This window comes from Mesoplodon densirostris, chromosome 14 (genome assembly GCF_025265405.1).
Source record: "Mesoplodon densirostris isolate mMesDen1 chromosome 14, mMesDen1 primary haplotype, whole genome shotgun sequence".
In the NCBI taxonomy this organism is placed as follows: domain Eukaryota; kingdom Metazoa; phylum Chordata; class Mammalia; order Artiodactyla; family Ziphiidae; genus Mesoplodon; species Mesoplodon densirostris.
In genome coordinates this window covers 77,668,629-77,689,116 of record NC_082674.1, presented here as the reverse complement: position 1 = coordinate 77,689,116, position 20,488 = coordinate 77,668,629, and the positions used below count along the sequence as shown (strand labels likewise).

The window sequence follows — 20,488 nt, the reverse complement described above, 5'->3', positions numbered from 1 at the left end:
GTTGAGAAGTCGGGCAGTCATGGGACTATAAGGTACAACTTGTCTAAGTACTTCATATGTGAAGTGTGGAAAAACTAGCATATAGTAGTAGGAAACATAGGATAGGTGTTGTGGGATATAAGTGCTTGTCTCAACCCAGTGGTTTCCTTCAGTGGTAACCGTCTACTGATCAGTCTCCAACTAAAATGTGGCAATAACTGTAATCACCTGAGAGTCAGATCTGGAATGACCTTTGATGTTATAATTACTTGTACACCTACAGTGTAATAGGATTGACACTCATCTAAGGATTAATGACTCTTCTGTAAACTTTTATGATATTTTATTCTGGTTTTAACTCCAGAAGCTGACCAGAGTGTGTTTGAATTCATACAGAAATAATGTTGATATTTGGAACCCATGTCGAACTTCTATGAAGAAAGGGCAACAATGATTGCAGCCGGGGATTTGCAGGAATTTGTTCCATTTGGTCGAGACCACTGCAAGCACCACCCTAATGCTTTGAACCTTCAGCTTCGCCAGCTGCAGCCAGCGTCGGAGTTATGGTCTTCTGATGGTGCTGCTGGCTTGGTGGGATCCCTTCAGGAGGTTACGATCCACGAGAAACAGAAGGTTCCGTTAAGTTTCCCATTGTATTTTTGAAACATAGAATGTTGTGATCTACTTGTAATTTAAGGCTACCTGCAACTGAGAAATGAGTATAATGCTACTTCTAGGGTAGTGGTTAAGATTTGGTAATTTCAGTCAAGACTAAAATAATGACTTCATTGTATTATGCTGTCATAACCGTTAATTTAGACGTATAACTCATGGTTTTATAATAAGTACTATGATTATGGTCCATTCTAAACCTCTTTCTCTTCCCTCAGTATGTGGGGACCAGATTTCATGTTGTTTGATTATTAGATGATAGAGTTAGAAATGGTCCCTGCTGCAAAAAGACTTACATGTTTCTTGAGGACAAAAAAAATGCCACATAAGTAGACAGAGTACTAGTTCTTAAATAGGAGAATGAGGTGTTAGCGTGTGTCAGAAAATCAGTCTTTCCCACCTTATTCCACTTTCATTCCATTTGGGATACCAAAATCTCAGGGAGAGGAAGTCTATGTAGTTAGAAATCTGAACCTTTCTCTCTCCCATTTATTTTGATGAGTGGGACAAGGGAAGGAAGGTGAATGTATATTTAGTTGTGAAGCAGGGAAATCTACCCTGTGAATAAACTCCCCCAGTGATTCCCATGTGCACCTTCCTGCCCCCTCTCCATCACTTCCCCGTGCACCTAATATACCATTTTACTTTCCCTAGCATGTTGGTTTCATTTTTGGATCTATAGATATGGTATAATTTTTGTTTGTTTATATTTTGGGCAAATAATAGAGTAGTATAATATAAAACATCCTGTAAGGTATATAATACACATATGCACACACCCCACTTTGTCAGTCAGTGGCACTAAGCTTCTAAGAGTTGGGCTTAGATTGAGTCTTACTCCCCAGGCAAAGAGAGAGTAGGAGACTTGTCTCTGAATGATTATTTGATTTAATTAATAAATCCTGCTCCATACTTTGGAAAAAAGTGCTTGAACATGTCCTACATGTGTTAATTTTTAAGGAGAGCTGGCAGTTAAGGAAAGGCGTAAGTGAAATTGGAGAAGAAGTAGATTACGATGAGGAACTCTATGTGGCTGGAAATATGGTTATCTGGAGCAAAGGAAGTAAAAGCCAGGCATTGGCCGTTTATAAAGCGTTTACAGTTGACAGTCCTGTTCAACAGGTGAGTTGATTTGAGTTTTAGCGTTTGATTGACTACTTAACACTTAAAAAACTTTTTGTCCTAAAATTTAACAGAAATAATAAAAACAGTGTAATGGTCCCAGCAGCTGGGTGTCCATTTAAAAACTTTCATTTGTTTTCTGTATCATCACTTTTTTTACACCATCCTTTGTCAATTTAATGATAGTCTTTAAACACTATTCTTGAGTAATTCAATTTGTTATTCTCAATAAAAATTTCTAAGACATTGAGGGTACAAAGAATACTGTAACACATGATGATTATAATTGATTGCAGAGTATTCAATAAATAAAAATCTGGTTCCTAGTGATAATCAGGAAGAGAAAGAAAAAAACTAACTTGTTGTCACTGCAGTTGGCTATTACACCTAACTCTATTATAAAAATCGGTAATTAAAAGGAAGGAATTAAGCATTTGCCCTGCCTTTCTAGGAAGACGTGCAGTTCATCTCAAGTTAATGAAGGAACACCCTTATTTATGGACGAATGCCAGCTAATAAATATAGAAAGAAGGGTAGAGTTAAAAAATCACCACTTTGTAACCTCCAATGTAATAACGGATTCAGAAAAGGGTTGTTAATGGATATTAACACTCTTGGGTGAAAGGATATTACCATGGCACCAAGGTATTACCCTGTGAATTACTTGCTAAAATGGACTGGACATCAGGTGCTAGAAGAAAATTACATTATTTTTCCTCGGGTGGGATGATGGTTTTGTGGGTATATAGGAGTACATCTTTAGTTTTAGGAAGTGCATGACGAAGTGATTAGGGGTAAAGTGTCATGATGTGTGCAATTTTCAAATAGCCCCCGCCCCCTGCAATTCCACATGTACTCAAATGCCCTTAAACAGGTACGGCAAAATTCAGGTGAGACAGATGTTCACTGTACTGTTTCATATTTTCTTACTGAAAGTTTTTAGAATATCAAGTTGGGGGAGAAATGAAAACATTTATGTTGGTTGCATTAATTGTTAGGCTACTGACAGGAGGTTTTTAGAAGCTTTTTACTCATGTGAAGTTCCCCATTTGTAGACACTGAAATCATACCTCGATACTGCTTTTTTTTTTTTTCATGAACTATTTCCCGATGAGTGTTGTACTCTTCTAACAATTTATTAGGAAGGGTCAACTGAATTATTCCCAAATTTGAGAACATGTGTGAAAGCATTTCCATCCAGGAGTGTCGAAGCCAGTGCTCTTTTTGCTGATAATTTCCCCCTCATGTAACATTGTGAATGTATTTAATACCACTGAAAAATGGTTAAGATGGTAAATTGTATGTTATGTATATTTTACCACAATTAAAATGACACATAAAAATGCCATTAAAAAATTTCAATAAGTGATTGTCAAGCATACCAGGTGAAGTTTAATGGCTTTTCCTAGTTTGTATATATATTTTTAAGATGGGCCCTTAAGAAAGGGAAATGTTTTTCTAAATATTCTTTCTGGAGAGTCAAAGAATGATAAGATTAGGTAAGTTTGGAGATTATAAAATAGCTTGGCAATTTTCAACTCTTCTGATTATCTTTAGCTTTGTATAGGATATAGGGTTTACGATAGGTTGAACCACTATTTGAATTCACTTTTGCCGCAACGCTTCTATCTAGTAGGTTTCTTGATTTTGTTTTCCCTTTTCTTTTTATTTGAAAGCATAGTTTATCTTTCCTTAAGATAGTTATCATTAATTAGTCTAATTTTATCTTATTTTTCTTTGTTCCTATGGTATATGTGTTGAGCTGATGAGGAGGGACCGTTATGTAGGTGACACTATTATTTAGATACCATTAGTTAATAGGTTATTATTTAGATGTAATTTTCTTAGGTAAGCATTTTGTTTTGATTTTAGGCATTGTGGTGTGACTTCATTATATCACAGGATAAGTCTGAAAAGGACTACAGTAAGTTTCTTTTTGAAATTTTATTTGATCTTATGATGATTCCGAATGTTTATCTCATTTTTTTCATTCAAAATAAGTAAGCCACTAATAATGGTGGATTAGCGCAAGCATTTTTATATTGTGCATTAAAGAATTTGTGCTGTTGGGAATTGCAATTTATTTATTTTAAAAACATTTATTTATTTATTTATGTCTGTGTTGGGTCTCCATTGTTGCATGCGGGCTTTCTCTAGTTGCGGTGAGCAGGGGCTATTCTTCATTGCAGTGTGTAGGCTTCTCATTGCGGTGGCTTCTGTTGTTGCAGAGCACGGGCTCTAGACGCTTGGACCTCAGTAGTTGTGGCTCTCGGGCTCTAGAGCGTAGGCTCAGTAGTTGTGCTGCACAAGCTTAGTTGCTCCGCGGCATGTGAGATCTTCCCGGACCAGGGCTCGAACCCGTGTCCCCTGCATTAGCAGGTGGATTCTTAACCACTGTGCCACCAGGGAAGTCCCGGGAATTGCAATTTATGATTACTGGGATTTTTTTTTGAAAACAATGCATATATCTTGTTGTACTCTCTCTTTCCAGGTAGTGATGAAGTAGAAAAATGCATATGTATATTGCAAAGCTCATGTATTAACATGCACAGCATAGAAGGAAAGGATTACATAGCTTCTTTACCTTTTCAGGTAAACTTGAGTGTTTCAGTGTTTTTGTGTTTTATTGGAGAATATTCTTGAATTATTTGGTTTCAGAAGTATTGCTACTCTCATGTCTTATAATCAAAAATGTTATTTTTACTGAAATAAAATTGTAGTGGCTTACCATTTCCATCCTTTGTCTTAAAAATAAATTTAGTGAAGTGAATTATGAAGTCTTTTCTGAGAGGTTTTTTTTCAGTTTAAGTGACATAGAAGAAATCATTTTGGTTTTATTCAAGCACTTGAGCAATATTAGTCTTTCTCCTGTTTCTCATTATCTTTTTCATGCTCTAATGCTGTTATTACACTTTAATCACATTGTCATTTTGGTACTGATATTAGCTTCTGGCAGGAATTTCAGGTCGGACTTCTCTTCCTTAGATTTGATTTTGTCTTAGATTTACTTGTTAGAATTACTTAAAAAAATTATAGTTAATGATTGTTACTTTGCAAAACTCTTATTAAATTGGAAGAAAATCTAATGTTCTGTAATGTTTCGTAAAAACATGTTATAAAGAATAGTTTCTTTTACTTCTGTTTTTTTCCTCACCCTTTTACCCAATAGGTTGCAAATGTTTGGCCCACGAAGTATGGCTTGTTGTTCGAACGAAGCAGCTCTTCACATGAGGTTCCTCCAGGCCCACCCAGGTATGCAGGTCAGAATATGATTCCTTGGGCCTTTTTTGGTTGGTTCTAAGGTAAAATTGTTTCCCCAAAAGTTTGGGATGATGATAATTTCCATGCTGTCAGCACAGGTAGATGCCTTTTTCTCTCATTTCAGCGTTGTACCCTTAGGAGTTCTACTTCTCACTTGGCTCTTAATTATATACAGCTTTTTTCCCCAAGTAGTAAAATTGAGCAAACACTTGGCTTAAAGATAACAAAACTCAATTCTTAACTCTGCCATTTTTTCCATCATGTTACTTTGGGCAAATCATTAGCTGTGGCTTTAGTTTCCTTATCTGTTACAGGAAGAATACTGTCATTTATTTCTTAGGATTTATGCAGTGATTTAACAAGCTAATGTATATAATCTCTGACATAGGGCTTCTTATGTCTTAGGTGCGTAATAAATTATAGTGTGTTTACTTTGTCTCCCTAATCAGCTGTGAGCTCGTTGAAGGGCAGGAACATACAGTACCTGTCACTGTGGTGCAAGTAGTAGACACTGAGTTTTAAGAAAATTGCTTATAGATTTTAATCTCTCTCTGTGTTTAGATAGAAGGTCTGTTTTTTCCTTTTTTCAGTCACTCCTTAAGGAAATGCAGCCATTTTATTTACTTGAAGTGTTTCTTCTTTTTTTTTTTTTTTAAATACTCTCTTTTGTCAATAGGTCTAGAAGACTAAATTTCTTTCCTAGCTGTTAGAGACACACTGCCACTAAGAGAGGTTTAAAAAAAAAAAAGACTGCCTTATGCCCATTACTCTGTTTGTTCTGAAAGGTGTTGACTGCTGCTCACAGATACTCCCTGGGCTACACTGAGTTCCGTGTGTGTGTGTGTGTGTGTGCGCGTGTGTGCGTGTGCGCGTGTGCGCGTGAGCAAATTTACCCTGCATAAGAGGAAAGATTTCTAGGAATAAAATAGAAGATACTGTGAAAAACAGTAGGTCAAAAGTTTTTAGAGGGTTGCTTTTTGAGATGGTAGGTTTCTAGTTGTTAGTGTAATCTGCAGAAGACATTTCTTTGCAAGGAAAGTACAAAATTTGTGCACAGATGGAGTCATCTTGTGTTGGTGATTGTTTATTTGTTCTTTACTAGAGAACCTTTACCCACCATGTTCAGCATGCTGCATCCACTAGATGAAATTACACCTCTTGTTTGTAAATCTGGAAGTAAGTGTATTTTTATAAATTCTTTTATGTATTCTCTCTTTTGAGTTTGGGGCTGGGGAGGAAATAAAGGAGCTTATGAAAATTAGATTTGTTTTATAAAAATAATTTAAGCATTTAAATATAACTCTTATTATGGAAATAATTCATATTAATTAATTCATTGAATACCCTGGTATTAATTGTTTTAACAGCTATTCTTTTAGTAAAAATAGAGCCTATACATCAACCAGAAATACTGATACATTTTCTAACTTACCTGTAGATGACTCTGGACTTTGTTCCTTAGTAATTAGTAAGTAAATGAACAATGCTTAGATAAACTAAAATCGTTTCCTTTTTTTAGAAAAAAGAAATATAGGGCCTTAGATCTTTACTTTGGAAATTTTTAATATTTCATTTTCCCTGCTCATAATAACATGATTTTCTGGGACTCAGACTTTTAATAGTTCCTAGAGGTATTTCTAGATGCTTGTTTTAAAATTTTAAATGTGACCAAACATAGGCTATTATGAATAATGAGGACTTGAAGGCTAAAAAAAAAATTTATATTCTTTGACCAGCTTTACTTTAAGGACTTTATCCCAAGTATATATTCTGAAATACCACTGAGGTTTTTATCTTCTGTATCAGGGCTTGGCACACTACAGCCTGGGGGCTAACTCCAGTTTATTTTTCTAAGGCTTAAGAGCCAAGAGTGGTTTTTACCTTTTTAAAAGGTTGTAGAAAACAAAAATATTATGCTACAGAGTCAGTATGTCTGCAAAGCCTAAACTATTTACTCTTCGGCCTTTGACAGAAAAAGTTTATTGATAATTCTATATTATACTGTTAACAACTACAAACAACCTAAAAAAACATGTCAGAGTGTGTGATTGAATGGTATGCAGCCATTATTGATCATGTTTTTGAATAATATTTAATGACGTCAGGAATTGCTTATTCATAATGTTAAGTAAGGTACAAAACTAACTGCAATATCATCCTAATTTTGTAAGAACATAAAAAATATGTCTGTATAAGAAAAAAAAAACTCAGAGGAGTGCTCCCAAATATATTAGTAGAGGTTATTTTGAGTGGAATTATGGATGATTTTTATTTCTTTCTTTATAAAGTACTCCTTTTATAAAATAATTCTTTTAAAATTTTTCAATATTTTAACTGAGATGGGAGCATTTCAGAGACCCTCAAATAAGGATATAGAAACCAGTTTATGGTGCTGTAGATGTAAAAGCTGGACTCACTAGGAAAAAACTTATTTTGCATGTGTACCCAGTAAAAGCAGAAACAGTAGTGTACTGTTCAACACTGTTTGAATAGTTATAGTAGAGAACAGATTTCTTAAAGAAGAAAAGAACCAGTAAGGAAGTCAAACTTGGTCGAATGGTTGAGTGCAATTTAAGAATAAGTCAGTTATTAAATGAGTCATGGACCTTTTACCTGTGGCTGATGAATTTAATGGTTTAGTCAGCACAAATCTTCAACATTTAGTTGCATGTGTGTGAAATCAAAACTCATAACGTTCTCATCTTTAATATATTTTAAAGGAATTGATGCCCAAAGTAAATTTATTAAAAATTGAGGGTTAATTACATAATATATTAATAGATTTTTGTGCGTTAATTGCCTTGATTTCTCTTTATCTTTAGGAATTGCAAGAAGTCACTTCATAAACAACAGTCTTGTAAAAGTCCATTGTTCTATACCTGATCATTTCTATTCTGTCTTTAAGGTCTTTTTGGTTCATCACGGGTACAATATGTTGTAGATCATGCCATGAAAATTGTTTTTCTCAACACTGATCCCTCCGTTGTAATGACCTATGACACCGTTCAAGGTTTGCATTCTGTGTGGGCTCTCCGGAGAGTCAAAACAGAGGTAAGGGTAAAGGCAGATCACTTCTTAATAGAAAAGGATAGTTAATACTAAAAACTTTGCAGGTTTTTAGAAGAATCACTTGTGAAATAGGTTGAGTGCCTTAGGTAAAAAGATATATTATATCTTTAATGACTGGCAACCACCCTGCATTCTCACAAGGAAATTGCCCTTTTAATCTGATTATTTTCTGCCCCCTCCCCCTTTTCATTTTGACTTAAGGAAGAGAATGTTGTTTTAAAGTTCTCTGAACAGGGGGGCACCCCACAGAATGTGGCCACCAGCAGCTCGCTCACAGCACACCTCAGAAGCCTCTCCAGGGGAGACTCCCCCGTGGCTTCCCCCTTCCAGAACTACTCCTCCATCCACAGCCAGAGTCGCTCAACCTCCTCGCCCAGCCTACACTCCCGCTCACCTTCCATTTCCAACATGGCAGCTCTCAGGTGGGAATTAAGTGTGGAAGCATTTCCTTGCTTTAAACAAGACATCCCAAGAAAAAGATACCTTCTTTTAAAACTTTCTTTTGTGATTTGAAGGATTTAAAATTTCTGTTGACAGATCCTGAGTATCTTTTAGAGAAAACAGCATTATTCCAGTTGTGCTATTTTTCCTAAGACTTCCAGGCCTACTGTGTTACTTTTTCACTGAGCCATATTTAGAAACTGCCAGTGCTTGTTGTAAGAGTGCCTCATTTTTACCACTAAGTGGTAGCAGTTTGTGAATATTCATTACAGAAATTTTTTTGGTACTCCTTTCTTTTGTCTTAATTTGCATTAGCTTTTCTTTTGTTTTTGTTAATATCTGTCTGGTGCAATAGGGACATAGTTTTGTTGGTGTGTATATGTTTGAATGTATAGGAACATAGTTTAAACTTTTTTGAATAATATTGATATAAATAATTGATTTTCTGAGGCAGAAAATGAACTGATTTTCAGTTAAAAAAAAAGAATTCTAACAGGAATTCTAAATCTTTAGAATATAATAAAGCATGTTGACAAACGTTTAAGTAGCTACTCCTTTTTAAAAAAATTGTATTTCTGACTGGGTTTATGGTATGAATACTCTCCGTACATAGAATTTGGAAAGCTTTATTAGAAAGTGTGTTATATCAGCTTGCGTTGTTAATTGTGGTGCACTCTTTTCTCTTTATTTTGCAGTCGTGCTCATTCTCCAGCCTTAGGAGTGCACTCTTTTTCAGGGGTGCAAAGGTTCAACCTTTCAAGCCATAATCAATCTCCAAAGAGACACAGTATTTCTCATTCTCCAAATAGTAATTCTAACGGCTCCTTTCTTGCACCGGAAACAGAGCCAATTGTTCCTGAACTTTGTATGGACCATTTATGGACAGAAACGATTACTAATATAAGGTTTGGAGTATATATTTTTATATTCAAAGAAAAATGATACTAAAGGTTTTAGAAAATACTTGGCATTTTGTGTAAAGCTTCCTTTGAGTATAAGCAGTTATTAATATTTCTAAAATACATAGAGATATGTATTAAAGGCTACCTCAGTTTCAGTAGAGGATGTTAGTGATATTAAGGTGATCATAAAAATATTCTTTTGTCATTTGCTATTTCTTGCGTAACTTAGTAATCTCTCAGATTTGAGGTGTTTGATGTTTTAGGGAGAGACAACTAACTTCTGTAGATTAGGAAACTTGGGAATTTATAACATTTTTCTTAAGTTTTGTCTTTATGTTAGTTGAGTATCAGCTGTTTTTCTGGGAAACACAACTCAGACCTCTGTTGCTTGTGACCTTCCTCCTTTTATGTTCTCTTTAATCATTCATTCAGTCAATGCCAGTGTGTGTGCCAGTGGCTATGGTTTATCAGCAAATAAGTTGCTGTCCCTGTCCTCAGAAAGAGACAGCTGGAGGATGGTGGCACTGCTCATCTGCTGGTAGGGCTTTGGAAAGATGACTAGGTATTTCCTGGGTGGGTAAGCGGGGCAGTACACAGTAGTTAGAGGGGATCAGAAGAAAAGTGCACAAGTGTGAATGTGTGGTTTGTTCAGGGAATTAAAAATACCCTCCATTTGTTTGTGCAGGAGGAGGGGAAAGGGCTGCGAAAGAGGAGGTGGAGAGAGATGGCCTTTTGGGCTGTTCTGTTTGATGAGAGCTGTAAGAAGGTGCTTTATATGTGGGTCATAAACTCAGGGGTCAGAGCAGTCACCTATCAGTGGTGATTGAGGCAAGACAGATGGATTGGAGTTTACAGAGTGTGTAGAGGTTGGGTTCCAGGAGGGCCTGTGGATGGGCTTGCAGTTGCAGGGGTTCTGGTAACCCTCGAATCAAAGATAGTCATCATGGGTATGTGTGGTGTATAGGCCTTTTCTTTAGGAGAGGGTTTAACATTCATTCGAGTCTCAGAGTCTGTGACCTCCGAATAGTTAAAACCAGGCTGTGTAGAATCAGAAGAGGGCTAGTGACTAAAGTCTTGGAAACTTAAGATTTGGGAGGGGTGAAAAGAGCTAAAGCCGCTGCAGAGAGACAGAGCAAGAGAGGTCAGGTGGGGGAAGCAGCAGGACATGTCATGGAACACAGGAAAAGCGGCTTTTGAGAAGAAGGTGCCAATGTTGCCAGGTGCTGGTGAGCTCAGAGAGGCAGTACCTGGATGGCAAGGTCACTGGTGACCTTGGCCAGAGTACCTGGGGGTGGGGGTCTAGGGTGGAGTGGAAGGGGGTGGAAAACGTAAATGGGGACCGAGGAGGTGAACATAGATATACAGACTGTCCAAGGAGTTTGCCTTTGAATGGGAATGAGGATACAAAACGAGCTGAGGGAATCTCAGGGTCAAGGGAGAGTTTTGTTTTTCCTGAACTATGTTAGAGAAAATTAGCCTTCATTTTTGCCCTTAAATACCTAAGTGTGTTTCTCTAAAAAGTAAGGACATTTTCTTACCTAACCATGCTACCATTTTTACACCCAGCCAAATTAACAGTAAGTCCTTTATATAACCTAATATTTAGTCCATCTTTGTATTTAGAGACTCATCTTAATATGAGAGAGTAGGCTATGAAAAGACTATATACCCAGAGCAGGGAAAGCACTGAAAATACAGCTGGCTCTACGACCTTAAGCTATCCACATCCAAGTAGAAAGACAAGCGCATGTTCTTAGGCTGGCCGGTCAGGGATAGGCAGTTGGAGGAAAGGAAAGATGTGAGTACAGTGTTGAAGTATGTTCTATTTTTATATATATAAAATAAAAATTCCTTATAAAATAAAAATTCCTTATATATAGAATAAAAATTCCCTGTATTTAAAAATCATTTGTCTTTAAATACCTTATTGCTAAGTTGGATATATTGCAGATCCTTAATGTACAGAATTACAAAGAAATTTTTGAGAATAGAGAATTTTTGAGTATGGGTTAAAAAAAAAGGGATGAAGTGGAGCCTAATCTGAGAGAGAGGATAGATTGGAGAGGTCATGTTATCAAACGCCTGACCCTTTAGACCCTGTAAGAGGTCTAAGATCTCTTCAAGTTTGCATTACTTTAGCAGTAGGCAGCTTGCATGATGTGGAATTAAAAAGTCTGTTGGTAATGATTACATTTATTGTAATTTTTCCCCAAAAAAGCTGTGTAGTGGACTCAGAGTCAAAGAGCTGAAAGGAATCTTAGAGATCATGAAGTTCAATTCTTAGAAGTGCTTTTTTTTTTTTTTTTTTTTTGCTGTATGCGGGCCTCTCACTGCTGTGGCCTCTCCCGTTGCGGAGCACAGGCTCCAGACACACAGGCTCCGCGGCCATGGCTCGCGGGCCCAGCCGCTCCGCGGCATGTGGGATCTTCCGGGATCGGGGCACGAACCTGTGTCCCCTGCATCGGCAGGCGGACTCTCAACCACTGCGCCACCAGGGAAGCCCCTAGAAGTGCTTTTGTGTCTTCAAGTTTATTGCTTGGCCCAAGTAGTATTTCCTGTAGAATATTTTCAAAGACTTTTAATAATTACTATGATAGATTTTTAAGCGAGTGCCAACAGTTTCTTTCTTAATGTATCTGTTACAGGGAGAAAAATTCACAGGCCTCAAAAGTCTTTATTACATCTGACCTATGTGGGCAGAAGTTCTTGTGCTTTTTAGTAGAGTCCCAGCTCCAGTTACGGTAAGTGCATTTATGTATCTCACTGATTTGGTATAAATAAACTTAGGACTATTTTTTCTTTTTCTCTCTCTCTCTCTCTCTTTTTTTTTTTTTTGGCTTAAGTAGCTTTATTGAAATAATTTACATACCATAAAATTAACATGTTTTAAGTGTATAGTTTAATGATTTTTAGTAAATTTACAGTTATGCAGCATCACCACAATCCAGTTTTAAAAATTTCTATCACTTTAAAAAGATCTCTTGTGCTTGACTTGCATTCAGTCTCTGTTCCCATTCCCAACCTCAGGCAACCAGTATATAGGCTTTCTGCCTCTGCAGATTTGCCTTTTCTGGATATTTTATGTAAATAGAATCATACAATATATAGTTTTTTTGTGTCCGCCTTCTTTCATTTAGCATGTTTCTTAGGGCCTACCATGTTGTAACATGTATAAATATTTTATTCCTCTTGCTGTGTAGTATTGTATAAATATACCACATTTTGTTTATCTAGTCATTAGTTGATGGGCATTTGGTTTGTTTCCACTTTTTTGACCATTGTGAATTATGGCACTATGAAAATTGGAGCCAAAGCCTTTGTGTGGACATACATGATTTCATGTAGATAGATAGGTAGATAACTAGGAATGGATCAAATGATAAATTCATTGTAATAAACTTTTAAAGAAATTGCTAAATTTGTCTTCCAAATAAGCTGTACCATTTTACATTCCCACCAGTAATGTTTGAGTGTTCCAATTTCTTCATCCTTGACAAGATTTCTGATTTTAATTTTTGAATATTATTTTATTTATTTTTTTATGCAGCAGGTTATTATTAGTCATCAATTTTTTACGCATCAGTGTATACATGTCAATCCCAATCACCCAGTTCATCACACGACCATCCCCACACCCCTGTGGCTTTCCCGCTTGGTGTCCATACATTTGTTCTCTACATCTGTGTCTCAAATTCTGCACTGCAAACCGGTACATCTGTACCATTTTTCTAGGTTCCACATACATGCGTTAATATACAATATTTGTTTTTCTCTTTCTGACTTACTTCACTCTGTATGATAGTCTCTAGATCCATCCACGTCTCAACAAATGACCCAATTTCATTACTTTTTATGGCTGAGTAACAATTCCATTGTATATATGTACCACAACTTCTTTATTCATTTGTCTGTCCATGGGCATTTAGGTCACTTCCATGACCTGGCTATTGTAAATAGTGCTGCAATGAACACTGGGGGGCATGTGTCTTTCTGAATTATGGTTTTCTCTGGGTATATGCCCAGTAGTGGGATTGCTGGATCATATGGTAATTCTATTTTTAGTTTTTTAAGGAACCTCCATACTGTTCTCCATAGTGGCTGTATCAATTTACATTCCCACCAACAGTGCAAGAGGGTTCCCTTTCCTCCACACCCTCTCCAGCATTTGTTGTGTGTAGATTTTCTGATGATGCCCATTCTAACTGGTGTGAGGTGATACCTCATTGTAGTTTTGATTTGCATTTCTCTAATAATTAGTGATGTTGAGCAGCCTTTCATGTGCCTCTTGGCCATCTGTATGTCTTCTTTGGAGAAATGTCTATTTAGGTCTTCTGCCCATTTTTGGATTGGGTTGTTTGTTTCTTTAATATTGAGTTGCATGAGCTGTTTATATATTTTGAAGATTAATCCTTTGTCCGTTGATTTGTTTGCAAATATTTTCTCCCATTCTGGGGGTTGTCTTTTCATCTTGTTTATGGTTTTCTTTGCTGTGCAAAAGCTTTTAAGTTTCATTAGGTCCCATTTGTTTATTTTTGTCTTTATTTCCATTACTCTAGGAGGTGGATCAAAAAAAGATCTTGCTGTGATTTATGTCAAAGAGTGTTCTTCCTATGTTTTCCTCTAAGAGTTTCATAGTGTCCAGTCTTACATTTAGGTCTTGAATCCATTTTGAGTTTATTTTTGTGTATGGTGTTAGGGAGTGTTCTAATTTCATTCTTTTACATGTAGCTGTCCAGTTTTCCCAGCAACAGTTATTGAAGAGACTGTCTTTTCTCCATTGTATATCCTTGCCTCCTTTGTCATAAATTAGTTGACCGTAGGTGTGTGGGTTTATCTGTGGGCTTTCTATCTTGTTCCATTGATCTATGTTTCTGTTTTTGTGCCAGTACCATATTGTCTTGATTACTGTAGCTTTGTAGTATAGTCTGAAGTTAGGGAGTCTGATTTCTCCCGCTCTGTTTTTTTTCCCTCAAGACTGCTTTGGCTATTCAGGGTCTTTTGTGTCTCCATACAAATTTTAAGATTTTTTTGTTCTAGTTCTGTCAAAAATGCCATTGGTAATTTGATAGAGATTGCATTGAACCTGTAGATTGCTTTGGGTAGTTTAGTCATTTTCACAATATTGATCCTTCCAATCCAAGAACATGGTATATCTCTCCATCTGTTGGTATCATCTTTAATTTCATCAGTGTCTTATAGTTTTCTGCATACAGGTCTTTGGTCTCCCTAGGTAGGTTTATTCCTAGGTATTTTATTGTTTTTGTTGCAGTGGTAATGGGAGTGTTTCCTTACTTTCTCTTTCAGATTTTTCATCATCAGTGTATAGGAATGCAAGAGATTTCTGTGCATTAATTTTGTATCCTGCTACTTTACCAAATTCATTGATTAACTCTAGTAGTTTTCTAGTAGCATCTTCAGGATTCTTTATGTACAGTATCATGTCATCTGCAAACAGTGTCAGTTTTACTTGTTCTTTTCCGATTTGGATTCCTTTTATTTCTTTTTCTTCTCTGATTGCTGTTGCTAAAGCTTCCAAAACTATGTTGAGTAATAGTGGTGAGAGTGGGCAACATTGTCTTGTTCCTGATCTTAGAGGAAATGTTTTCAGTTTTTCAGCATTGAGAATGATGTTTGCTGTGGGTTTGTCATATATGGCCTTTATTATGTTGAGGTAGGTTCCCTCTATGCCCACTTTCTGGAGAGTTTTTAATCATAAGTAGGTGTTGAATTTTGTCAGAAGCTTTTTCTGCATCTATTGAGATGATCATATGGTTTTTATTCTTCAATTTGTTAATATGGTGTATCACATTGATTGATTTGCATATATTGAAGAATCCTTGCATCCCTAGGATAAATCCCACTTGATCATGGTGTATGATCCTTTTAATGTGTTTTTGGATTCTGTTTGCTAGTATCTTGTTGAGGATTTTTGCCTCTATATTCATCAGTGATATTGGTCTGTAATTTTCTTTTTTTGTAGTATGTTTGTCTGGTTTTGGTATCAGTGTGATGGTGGCCTCATAGAATGAGTTTGGTAGTGTTCCTTCCTCTGCAATTTTTTGGAAGAGTTTGAGAAGGATCATGTTAGCTCTTCTTTAAGTGTTTGATAGAATCACCTGTGAAGCCATCTGGTCCTGGACTTTTGTTTGTTGGAAGATGTTTAATCACAGTTTCAATTTCATTACTTGTGATTGGTCTGTTCATATATTCTGTTTCTTCCTGTTTCAGTCTTGGAAAATTATATCTTTCTAAGAATTTGTCCATTTCTTCCAGGTTGACCATTTTATTGGCATAGAGTTGCTTGTAGTAGTCTCTTAGGATGCTTTGTATTTCTGCAGTGTCTGTTGTAACTTCTCCTTTTTCATTTCTAATTTTACTGATTTGAGTCTTCTCCCTCTTTTTCTTGATGAATCTGGCTAATGGTTTATCAGTTATGTTTATCTTCTCCAAGAACCAGCTTTTAGTTTTATTGATGTTTGCTATTGTTTCCTTTGTTTCTATTTCATTTATTTCTGCTCTGATATTTATGATTTCTTTCCTTCTGCTAATTTTGGGTTTTGTTTGTTCTTCTTTCTCTAGTTCCTTTAGGCGTAAGGTTAGATTGTTTATTTGAGATTTTTCTTGTTTCTTGAGGTTTGCATAGCTATAAACTTCCCTCTTAGAATTGCTTTTGCTGCAACCCATAGGTTTTGGATCATCGTGTTTTCATTGTCATTTGTCTCTAGTTATTTTTTGATTTCCTCTTCGATTTCTTCAGTGATCTCTTGGTTATTTAGTAATGTGTTATTTATCCTCCATGTGTTTTTGTTTTTTACATTTTTTCCCTGTAATTCATTTCTAATCTCATCGCGTTGTGGTCAGAAAAGATGCTTGATATGATTTCAATTTTCTTAAATTTACTGAAGCTTGATTTGTGACCCAAGATGTGATGTATCCTGGAGAATGTTCCGTGCGCACTTGAGAAGAAAATGTAATCTGCTGTTTTTGGATGGAATGTCCTATAAATATCAATTAAATCTATCTGGTCTGTTGTGTCATTTAAAGCTTCTGTTTCCTTACTTATTTTCATTTTGGTTGATTTGTCCATTGGTGTAAGTGAGGTGTTAAAGTTCCCCACTATTATTGTGTTACTGTCGATTTCCTCTTTTATAGCTGTTAGCAGATACCTTATGTATTGAGGTGCTCCTATGTTGGGTGCATATATATTTATAATTGTTATTATCTTCTTCTTGGATTGATCCCTTGATCATTATGTAGTGTCCTTCCTTGTCTCTTGTAACATTCTTTATTTTAAAGTCTGTTTTGGGGCTTCCCTGGTGGTGCAGTGGTTGAGAGTCCGCCTGCCAATGCAGGGGACACGGGTTCGTGCCCCGGTCCGGGAAGATCCCACATGCCGTGGAGCGGCTGGGCCCGTGAGCCATGGCCACTGAACCTGCGTGTCTGGAGCCTGTGCTCTGCAACGGGAGAGGCCACAACAGTGAGAGGCCCGTGTACTGCCAAAAAAATAAAAAAATAAAGTCTGTTTTATGTGATATGAGTATTGCTACTCCAGCTTTCTTTTAATTTCCATTTGCATGGAATATCTTTTTCCATCCCCTCACTTTCAGTCTGTATGTGTCCCTAGGTCTGAAGTGGGTCTCTTGTAGACAGCATATATATGGATCTTGTTTTTGTATCCATTCAGCAAGCCTGTGTCTTTTGGTTGGAGCATTTAATCCATTCAAGTTTAAGGTAATTATCGATATGTATGTTTCTATGACCATTTTCTTAATTGTTTTGGGTTTGTTTTTGTAGGTCCTTTTCTTCTCTTGTGTTTCCCCCTTAGAGAAGTTCCTTTAGCATTTGTTGTAGAGCTGGTTTGGTGGTGCTGAATTCTCTTAGCTTTTGCTTGTCTGTAAAGCTTTTGATTTTTCCATCAAATCTGAATGAGATCCTTGCTGGGTAGAGTCGTCTTGGTTGCAGGTTCTTCCCTTTCATCACTTTCACTGTATCATGCCACTTCCTTCTGGCTTGTATAGTTTCTGCTGAGAGATCAGCTGTTAACCTTATGGGAGTTCCCTTGTGCATTATTTGTCGTTTTTCCCTTGCCACTTTCAATAATTTTTCTTTACCTTTTATTTTTGCCAATTTGATTACTGTGTGTGTTGGTGTGTTTCTCCTTGGGTTTATCCTGTATGGGACTCACTGTGCTTCCTGGACTTGGGTGCCTATTTCCTTCCCCATGTGAGGGAAGTTTTCGACTATAACCTCTTCAAATATTTTCTCTGGTCCTTTCTGTCTCTCTTCTCCTTCTGAGATGCCTATAATGCGAATGTTGTTGTGTTTAATGTTGTCCCAGAGGTCTCTTAGGCTGTCTTCATTTCTTTTCATTCTTTTTTCTTTATTCTGTTCTTCAGCACTGAATTCCACCATTCCGTCTTCCAGGTCACTTATCCGTTCTTCTGCCTCAGTTATTCTGCTATTGATTCCTTCTAGTGTAGTTTTTATTTCAGTTATTGTATTGTTCATCTCTGTTTGTTTGTTCTTTAATTCTTCCAGGTCTTTGTTAAACATTTCTTGCATCTTCTAGATCTTTGCCTCCATTCTGCTTCTGAGGTCCTGGATCATTTTCACTATCATCATTCTGAATTCTTTTTTTTTGGAAGGTTGCCTATCTCCACTGCATTTAGTTGTTTTTCTGGGGTTTTATCTTGTTCCTTCATCCGGTACATAGTCCTCTACCTTTTCATTTTGTCTGTCTTTCTGTGAATGTGGTTTTTGTTCCACAGCCTGCAGGATTGTAGTTCTTTTTGCTTCTGCTATCTGCCCTCTGGTGGATGAGGCTATCTAAGAGGCTTGTGTAAGTTTCCTGACTGGGAGCGACTGGTGGTGGGTAGAGCTGACTGTTGCTCTGGTGGGCAGAGCTCAGTAAAACTTTAATTCACTGGACTGCTGATGGGTGGGCCTGGGTTCTCTTCCTGTTGGTTGTTTGGCCTGAGGCAACCCAACACTGGAGCCTACCTGCGCTCTTTGGTGGGGCTAATGACGGACTCTGGGAGGGCTCACGCCAAGGAGTACCTCCCAGAACTTCTGCCGCCAGTGTCCTTGTCCCCACGGTGAGCTCCAGCCACCCCCTGCATCTGCAGGAGACCCTCCAACGCTAGCAGGTAGGTCTGGTTCAGTCTCCCCTGGGGTCACTGCTCCTTCCCCTGGTTCCCGATGTGCACACTACTTTGTGTGTGCCCTCCAAGAGTGGAGCCTCTGTTTCTCTCAGTCCTGTCCAAGTCCTGAAATCAAATCCCACTAGGCTTCAAAGTTCGATTCTCTAGGAACTCCACCTCTCGTCGCCAGACCCCTAGGTTGGGAAGCCTGACGTGGGGCTCAGAACCTTCACTCCAGTGGGTGAACTTCTGTGGTATAAGTGTTCTCCTGTTTGTGAGTCACCCACCCAGCAGTTACGGGATTTGATTTTACTGATTGCGCCCCTCCTACCCTCTCACTGTGGCTTCTCCTTTGTCTTTGGATGTGGGGTATCTTTTTGGTGAGTTCCAGTGTCTTCCTGTCGATGATTGTCCAGCAGCTATTTGTGATTCTGGTTTTCTCGCAAGAGGGAGTGAGAGCACGTCCTTCTACTCAGCCATCTTGGTTCCTTCTGACAAGATTTGATATTGTTATTTTCTTTGATTATAGCCTTTCTGGCGGGTGTGAAGTGTTTTTTAAAAAATTTTATTTATTTATTTATTTATTTATTGGCTGCATTGAGTGTTCGTTGCTGCATGTGGGCTTTCTGTAGTTGTGGCGAGTGGGGGGGCTGCTCTTCTTGCGGTGCACGGGCTTCTCATTGTGGTGGCTTCTCTTGTTGCAGGGCACAGGCTCTAGACACGTGGTTTTCAGTAGTTGTGGCACGCGGGCTGTAGAGTGCAGACTCAGCTGTTGTGGCACACGGGCTTAGTTGCTTCGGGGCATGTGGGATCTTCCTGGACCAGGGATTGAACCTGTGTCCCCTGCATTGGCAGGTGGATTCTTAACCACTGTGCCACCAGGGAAGCTCCTGAAGTGCTTTTAATTTGCATTTCCCTAATGACTTATGATGTTGAGCATCTTCTCGTGCTTATTAGCCATTCATTTATCTTCTTAGGTAAAATGTGTATTTATATGTTTACCAATTTATTGACCTTTAATTTTGAAATTATTATAGATCACAGGATGTTGTAAAGTAGTAGAGGTCCTGTGTAGCCTGCACTTTTTCCCCCAGAGGTAACATCTTACATATCTATCTATAGTGCATTGTTAAAACAAGGAAATTGACATCAGTACAGTCAATGGGCCTCATTCAAACTTCTTCAGTTTTGCGTGTACTCATTTGTGTGTGTATATGATTCCATGAAATTTTATCACGTGTAGATTTGTGCAAACATCCCAGTCAAGATTCAGAACTTCTTTATCACCTCACAGATCTCCCTCATGCTACCCACTTTAGAGTCACATACACCACACCCATCTACCACAGTCCCCAATCCCTGGCAACCACTAATCTGTTCTCCATCTCTATAATTTTGTCATTTGAAAATGTTTTATAAATGGAATCATACAGTAAGTAACCTTTGAAATTGCTTTTTTACAGTTAGTATAATACCCTTGAGATCAGTACAGGTTGTTGCATATATCAATAGTGTATTTCTTTTTTAATTTGAATATTTAGATGTGTAAAGTTTCAAGAGAGTAATGATAAAACCCAGCTCATCTTTGGCTCCGTCACCAACATACAGGCAAAGGATGCAGCTCCAGTGGAGGTAAATGCAGGCACATTTCTTGAGAAGTTGAAAGTCGTTGTGCTTTATAATTTGCACAGATCGGAAAAGAAAAGTTTTGCCTTTTTTTTTTTTTTTTTTTAGAAGATAGACACTATGCTGGTCCTGGAAGGCAGTGGAAACCTGGTGCTGTACACAGGAGTGGTTCGGGTAAGTAATAAATAGTATCTCATGCTTTTAGTAGGACTACTTCCTTAATTATTATTTTTTAATGTTACTTTAGTTTGATATTTAAAATTTGTTACCTCCTGT

General features: G+C 37.5%; 1 protein-coding gene across 2 annotated transcripts in view; it reads left to right on the top strand.

Annotated features, from left to right (window-relative positions):
• The window catches only part of ANAPC1 (anaphase promoting complex subunit 1), a 100,380-nt gene that overhangs the window by 2,134 nt on the left and 77,758 nt on the right, over positions 1–20,488 (top strand). For both annotated transcript variants that reach the window (XM_060117038.1, XM_060117037.1), the window contains exons 2-13: positions 376–612; positions 1,612–1,773; positions 3,646–3,697; positions 4,265–4,365; positions 4,943–5,025; positions 6,137–6,210; positions 7,940–8,085; positions 8,305–8,525; positions 9,240–9,449; positions 12,092–12,187; positions 20,128–20,218; positions 20,321–20,386. In XM_060117038.1, coding sequence (XP_059973021.1) covers positions 400–612; positions 1,612–1,773; positions 3,646–3,697; positions 4,265–4,365; positions 4,943–5,025; positions 6,137–6,210; positions 7,940–8,085; positions 8,305–8,525; positions 9,240–9,449; positions 12,092–12,187; positions 20,128–20,218; positions 20,321–20,386 — 1,515 coding nt within the window. In that variant the 5' untranslated portion in view covers positions 376–399. The remainder of the gene's footprint in view (positions 1–375; positions 613–1,611; positions 1,774–3,645; positions 3,698–4,264; positions 4,366–4,942; positions 5,026–6,136; positions 6,211–7,939; positions 8,086–8,304; positions 8,526–9,239; positions 9,450–12,091; positions 12,188–20,127; positions 20,219–20,320; positions 20,387–20,488) is intronic.